The sequence below is a fragment of the Coturnix japonica genome, unplaced genomic scaffold (assembly GCF_001577835.2).
Source record: "Coturnix japonica isolate 7356 unplaced genomic scaffold, Coturnix japonica 2.1 chrUnrandom679, whole genome shotgun sequence".
NCBI lineage: Eukaryota > Metazoa > Chordata > Aves > Galliformes > Phasianidae > Coturnix > Coturnix japonica.
This window is the reverse complement of record NW_015440043.1, coordinates 12,171-19,171: the sequence shown is the minus strand read 5'-3', so window position 1 is coordinate 19,171 and position 7,001 is coordinate 12,171. Positions and strand designations below refer to the sequence as shown.

The window sequence follows — 7,001 nt, the reverse complement described above, 5'->3', positions numbered from 1 at the left end:
CAATAGGCAACAGGCGGCCAATAGGATGCAGGTACAGGCGGCCAATAGGCAACAGGCGGCCAATAAGATACAGGCCAATAGGCAACAGGCGGCCATGCAACAACAGGCGGACATGCAACAAGAGCCGGCCATGCAACAGCAGCAGTCAGCAATGCAGCAAGAGGCAGCAATGCAACAAGAGCCGGCCATGCAACAACAGCCAGAAATGCAACAGCAGCAGCCAACAATGCAGCAACAACAGCCGGCCATGCAACAGCAGCAGTCGGCTGGGATGCAACAGGCAGACGTGCAACAAGAGCAGTCAGCAATGCAGCAAGAGCCGGCCATGCAGCAACAACAGGCAGCAATGCAGCAACAACAGCAGCCAACCCTACAGGAGCAACAGCCCGCCATGCAACAACAGCAACAACACCCAGCCATGCAACAACAGCCAACCATGCAGCAACAACAACCAGCCATGCAGCAACAACAGTCGTCAATGCAACAAGAGGCAGCAATGCAACAACAAGAGGCAGCAATGCAACAACAGGCAGCAATGCAGCAACAGGCAGCAATGCAGCAACAACAGCCAACCATGCAGCAACAACCAGCAATGCGGCAACAAGAGGCAGCAATGCAACAGCAACCAACCATGCAACAACAGGCAGCAGTGCAGCAACAAGAGGCAGCAATGCAGCAACAGCAAACCATGCAGCAACAGTTGTCCATGCAGCAACAACAGGCAGCAATGCAGCAACAACAGGCAGCCATGCAGCAACAGCAAACCATGCAACAACAGGCAGCAATGCAACAACAGGCAGCCATGCAACAACAGTCACCCATGCAACAACAGGCAGCCATGCAACAACAACAAGAGGCAGCAATGCAACAACAGCCAACCATGCAACAACAAGAGGCAGCAATGCAACAACAGCCAACCATGCAGCAGCAACAACAGCCAGCCATGCAGCAACAGCCAACCATGCAACAACAACAGGCAGCAATGCAACAACACCCAACCATGCAGCAACAGTCAACCATGCAACAACAGGCAACAATGCAACAACAGTCGTCCATGCAGCAACAACAGCCAACCATGCAACAACAACAGGCAGCAATGCAGCAACAGCCATCCATGCAACAACAACAGGCAGCAATGCAACAACAACAGGCAGCAATGCAACAACAACAGGCAGCAATGCAGCAACAACAGTCATCCATGCATCAACAACAGCCATCCATGCAGCTGCAACAACAGGCAGCAATGCAACAACAGTTGTCCATGCAGCAACAACAGCCAACCATGCAACAACAACAACAGCCAACCATGCAGCTGCAACAACAGGCAGCAATGCAACAACAGTCGTCCATGCAGCAACAGTCAACCATGCAACAACAGGCAGCCATACAACAACACCCAGCCATGCAACAACAGCCAACCATGCAACAACAACANTGCAGCAAGAGGCAGCAATGCAACAAGAGCCGGCCATGCAACAACAGCCAGAAATGCAACAGCAGCAGCCAACAATGCAGCAACAACAGCCGGCCGTGCAACAGCAGCAGTCGGCTGGGATGCAACAGGCAGACGTGCAACAACAGGCAGCAATGCAGCAAGAGCCGGCCATGCAACAACAGGCAGCAATGCAGCAACAACAGCAGCCAACCCTACAGGAGCAACAGCCCGCCATGCAACGAGAGCAACAACAGCCAACCATGCAACAACAACAGCCAACCATGCAGCAACAACAGGCAGCAATGCAGCAACAACAGCAACAGCCAACCATGCAACAACAACAGTCGTCAATGCAACAACAGGCAGCAATGCAACAACAAGAGGCAGCAATGCAACAACAGGCAGCAATGCAACAAGAGGCAGCAATGCAGCAACAACAGCCAACCATGCAGCAACAACCAGCAATGCGGCAACAAGAGGCAGCAATGCAACAACAACCAGCCATGCAACAACAGTCGTCCATGCAGCAACAAGAGGCAGCAATGCAACAACAGCAACCAACCATGCAACAACAGGCAGCAGTGCAGCAACAAGAGGCAGCAACGCAACAACAGCAAACCATGCAACAACAGGCAGCAAAGGAACAACAGCCAACCATGCAGCAACAACCAGCCATGCAACAACAGTTGTCCATGCAACAACAACAGTCGTCAATGCAACAACAACAGGCAGCAATGCAACAACAACAGGCAGCAATGCAGCAACAAGAGGCAGCAATGCAACAACAACCAGCCATGCAGCAACAACAGCCAACCATACAACAACAGGCAGCAATGCAACCACACCCAACCATGCAGCAACAACCAGCCATGCAACAACACCCAACCATGCAGCAACAGGCAGCAATGCAACAACAAGAGGCAGCAATGCAGCAACAACAGGCAGCAATGCAGCAACAGCCAACCATGCAACAACAACAGCCAACCATGCAACAACAACAAGAGGCAGCAATGCAACAGCAACAGCCAGCCATGCAACAACAGGCAGCAATGCAACAACAACACCCAGCCATGCAACAACAGGCAGCAATGCAACAAGAGGCAGCAATGCAACAACAAGAGGCAGCAATGCAGCAACAACAGCCAACCATGCAGCAACAACCAGCAATGTGGCAACAAGAGGCAGCAATGCAGCACCAAGAGGCAGCAATGCAGCACCAAGAGGCAGCAATGCAGCACCAAGAGGCAGCAATGCAGCAGCAGCCATCCACGCAGCACCCCGAGGACCCCGCGTCCCCGCGCCCGTTCCGCTGCGACGAATGCGGGCGCAGCTACAAGCACGCGGGCAGTTTGGTGAACCACCGGCACAGTCACACCACGGGGCTGTTCCGCTGCAACGCCTGCAACAAGGCCTGCTACAACCTGATGGCCCTAAAGAACCACCGCAGGACACACAGCAAGAGGGGGCACGGGGCGGGGGACAGGGGGGTAAGGGGGGTAACGTGTGTCGGGGAGCGATAGGACCCAGGAATGATGGAATGTGGAGGGGAAAGGGGTGGGGACATTCAGGGACCGTGGGGTGCAAAGGGGGTGGGGGGACATAGGGACCCACGGATGGATGGGGAATGTGGGGAGGGGGGGATAAGGGGCTGCTGGGGGAGATAGGGTGGACGGGTGGCTACAGGTATTAAGGGCGGTTAGGACATCGGGGATTGTGGGTACAAAGGGGTTAGAGGGTGGGGACAATAGGACCCACGGAGCAGAATGGAGTGGGAGGGTATTAAGGGATGGGAGATTAGGGGGACCCGTTCCGTAACAGGAGGTGTAGAAGAGTTGATAGGGGTACATGGGACCCACAGAATGATGGGAATGTGGGGATTGGATAAGGGGGTGGGGGAGATAGGGAACGGGGTACAGGAGGACGTATTAAGGGTGGGGAGCATCGCGACCTTCACGGATGGATGCGAAACGTGGGGAGGGGAGATAAGGGGGGGTGGGGACATAAGGACCCATGGAATGGATGGGGAATGTGGAGGGAATAAGGGTGGGGGAGATTAGGACCACGAATGGACTGTAAGGAACGTGGGAGAGGGGTATTAAGGGCGTATAAGGGGGTAGGGACAATTAGGGACCGTGGGTACAGGAGGGGTAGAATGGGGTAGACCATGGAGGGTATTAAGGGGTAGGGGACATAGACCCACGGATGTGATGGAAGGACACATGGGGAGGGGGTATTAAGGGGGTTGGGGACATCGACCCAACGGCATGGATGGAACGGGGAGGGGAATAAGGGGGGTGGGGGAGATATGGTGAGCGGGGGGTACAGGAGGTGTTAGAAGGGGGGAGACCATGGGAGGGGTAATAGTGGAGGTATTTAAGGGGGCGGGGGACATAGGGGGCGTATGGATAAGAGCCTCATGGAGGGGTAGGATAAGGGGGTGTGTTGAGGAGTCTATGGGAGGGGTAGGAAGGGGGGTAGGGGAGATAGGGGGTGTTGAGGACTCTATGGGCTGGAAATGGGGCTGGAGGAGTCAATGGAGGAACCAACAGCTCGACAAGGTGATGGGGGGATCCCAAAGGAGCTCGATGGATGGAGACGGTGTTGGAGGACCCAATAATGGCGTTAAAGGTGAAGGATGAGGCTCCAGAGCAACTCAATACCATAGAGATGGTGTTGGAGGACTCAAAAGTGCCATTAAAAGTAAAGGATGAGGATCCAGAGCAACTCAATGTGATGGAGACGGTGTTGGAGGACTCGTCTATGGTATTAAAGATAAAGGAGGAGGATCCAGAGCAACTCGATACCATAGAGATGGTGTTGGAGGACTCGTCTATGGTATTAAAGGTGAAGGAGGAGGCTCTAGAACCCCTTAATGTGATGGAGACGGTGTTGGAGGACTCAAAAGTGCCATTAGAAGTAAAGGAAGAGGCTCCAAATGACATTAATGTGATGGAGACGGTGTTGGAGGACTCGTCTATGGTATTAAGGGTGAAAGAGGAGCCTTTAGAACACCAGGAAGTGATGGAGACGGTGTTGGAGGACTCGTCTATGGCACTGAGGGGGATAGAGCGGCCCTCTATGTCAATGGAGACGGTGTTGGAGGACTCGTCTATGGCACTGAGGGGGATAGAGCGGCCCTCTATGTCAATGGAGACGGTGTTGGAGGACTCAAAGGTGCCATTAAAGATAAAGGAAGAGGCTCCAGATGACATTAATGTGATGGAGACGGTGTTGGAGGACTCGTCTATGGTAATGAGGGGGATAGAGCGGCCCTCTAAGGCAATGGAGACGGTGTTGGAGGACTCTATGATAGAGATAAAGGTGAAGGAGGAGGATCCAGAGCAGCTCGATACCATAGAGATGGTGTTGGAGGACTCATCTATGGTATTGAGTGGGATAGAGCGGCCTCCCAAGGAGTTGGAGGACTCATCTATGGTATTGAGTGGGATAGAGCGGCCTACCAAGGTGTTGGAGGACTCATCTATGGTATTGAGTGGGATAGAGCGGCCTCCCAAGGTGTTGGAGGACTCTATGGTACTGAGTGGGATAGAGCGGCCCTCTAAGTCAATGGAGACGGTGTTGGAGGACTCATCTATGGCATTAAGGGGGATAGAGCAGCCTTACTTGGAGGACTCTATGGTACTGGGGGGGATAGAGCGGCCTACCAAGGTGTTGGAGGACTCATCTATGGTACTGAGTGGGATAGAGCAGCCCTCTAAATCAATGGCAACGGTATTGGAGGACTCATCTATGGCATTAAGGGGGATAGAGCGGCCTTACTTGGAGGACTCTATGGTACTGAGGGGGATAGAGCGGCCTCCCAAGGAGTTGGAGGACTCATCTATGGTACTGAGTGGGATAGAGCGGCCTCCCAAGGAGTTGGAGGACTCATCTATGGTACTGAGTGGGATAGAGCGGCCCTCTAAATCAATGGCAACGGTGTTGGAGGACTCATCTATGGTACTGGGGGGGATAGAGCGGCCTCCCAAGGTGTTGGAGGACTCATGGCCGCCGTTGTCGGTGTGTTACGGGGAGGGGGAGGGGTGAGAATAAAGAACCTTCGTGTCCCCAAATCTGGAGGAAATTTGGGGGATTTTGGAGCTTTTTGGGCGATTTTGGGGGGTTTTATGGGGTGGGAAGTCGGGGAGGGGGGAGGGGGGCACATAAGTGGGGCTGGGGGCCAACTTATGGGGCTGGGGACCCCCATATATGGGGCTGAGGACCCCTAAGTGGGCCCTATATGGGGCTGGGGTCCCCATATGGGGCTGAGGACCCCCAAGTGGGCCCTATATGGGGCTGGGATCCCCCATATGGGGCTGAAGACCCCCAGATGTGCCCTATATGGGGCTGGGGTCCCCATATGGGGCTGAAGACCCCCATATAGGGCTGAGGACCCCCAAGTGGGCCCTATATGGGGCTGGGGACCCCCAGATGTGCCCTATATGGGGCTGGGGTCCACATATGGGGCTGAGAGTGTGACCCCCAACCCTATAGGGTACACTTTGGGGTCCCCAGCCCCATATGGGGCACACTTGGGGTCTTCAGCCCCATATGGGATCCCACCCCATTATAGGGTATATTGGGTCCTCAGCCCCATCTTGGGTCCTCAGCCCCAGTATGGGGACCCCAGACCTATCAGGTATATTTGGGTCCTCTCCCTATATGCGGTATCCTCACGCCCCATATGTGGAACCCCAGCCCCAAGTATAGGACACTTTGTGGTTCCCCAGGCCCCATATAGGCACACTTTGTGTCCCAGCCTATATGGCACACATTGGGGTCCTTCAGCCCCATATGGGAGACCCACCCCATATAGGGCACATCTGGGTCTTTCAGCCCATCATGGGGATCCAGCCCCATATAGGTTATGAGTTGGCGGTCCTCAGCCTGATCTTGGTGTTCCTCCAGCCCCATTGTGGACCCAGCCCCATATAGGCACCACTTTGGGGTCCCCAGCCCATATGGGCACACTTGGGCAGTCTCACCCCAAGTTATGGGACCCCAGCCCCATATAGGCACATCTGGGGGTCCCCAGCCCCATTATGGGATCCCAACCCCAATCATAGGCAACACTATGGGTTCCTCATCCTATACTGGGTCTTCAGCCCCATATGGAGACCCCAGACCCCATCTATACGTATATTGGGTCCTCGCCCCATAAGTGTGACCCCCAGCCCATATAGGGCCCACTTAGGGTCCTTTCAGCCCCATAACGTGCGACCCCAGCCCAGATAGTGCCACTCTAGAGGGTCCTCAGCCCAATATATGGCGGGACCCAGCCCCATATAGGGCCCACATGGGGTTCCCTCAGCCCCATAGATGCGACCCCAGCCCCTATTAGGGCCCACCTTAGGTCCTCAGCCCCATATATGGGAGACCCCAGCCCCATATAGCACATCGGTCTTAGCATATGGGTCCCACCCCATATAGGTCCCACTTAGGGTCCTCACCTCGACCCGCACCCCAATATAGGGCCCACATTGAGTCCTCAGCCCCAATTATCAATGGGGACCCCCAGCCCCATATAGGCCACTGGGGTTCTCAGCCCTATGGGGACACCCAGCCA

The 7,001-nt window shown here is 54.8% G+C and overlaps 2 protein-coding genes across 5 annotated transcripts; both read left to right on the top strand.

The window, feature by feature from the left end:
* Positions 1-6: 6 nt before the first annotated feature.
* Positions 7-2,955, top strand: LOC107307570 (putative mediator of RNA polymerase II transcription subunit 26). The gene is made up of 2 exons (XM_015851081.1): positions 7-2,262; positions 2,766-2,955. The coding sequence occupies exons 1-2, from the start codon at positions 26-28 to the stop codon at positions 2,953-2,955; spliced, it is 2,427 nt and encodes an 808-aa protein (XP_015706567.1). The 5' UTR covers positions 7-25.
* Positions 2,956-3,902: 947 nt separating this feature from the next.
* On the top strand, positions 3,903-5,520 carry LOC107307571. 4 transcript variants are annotated; one of them, XM_032441883.1, is made up of 2 exons: positions 3,903-4,798; positions 4,901-5,520. In XM_032441883.1, exons 1-2 carry the CDS (start codon positions 4,025-4,027, stop codon positions 5,480-5,482), a joined length of 1,356 nt encoding a protein of 451 aa, XP_032297774.1. In that variant the 5' UTR covers positions 3,903-4,024; the 3' UTR covers positions 5,483-5,520. The 4 variants fall into 4 exon arrangements, with proteins under 4 accessions (XP_032297774.1, XP_015706571.1, XP_015706572.1 ...); XM_015851085.2 differs by having other exon boundaries at positions 3,903-4,474; positions 4,538-5,519; XM_015851086.2 differs by having other exon boundaries at positions 3,903-4,537; positions 4,601-5,519.
* The last annotated feature ends 1,481 nt before the right edge of the window (positions 5,521-7,001 follow it).

What these genes read in the sequence shown, in the direction of transcription:
- LOC107307571 (XM_015851085.2), top strand. Translation starts at nt 4,025, where the DNA reads ATGGAGACGGTGTTGGAGGACCCAATAATGGCGTTAAAGGTGAAGGAT. An exon ending in TGATGGAGACGGTGTTGGAG is followed by an intron (nt 4,475 to 4,537) that starts GACTCGTCTATG and finishes ACGGTGTTGGAG; the next exon opens with GACTCGTCTATGGCACTGAG.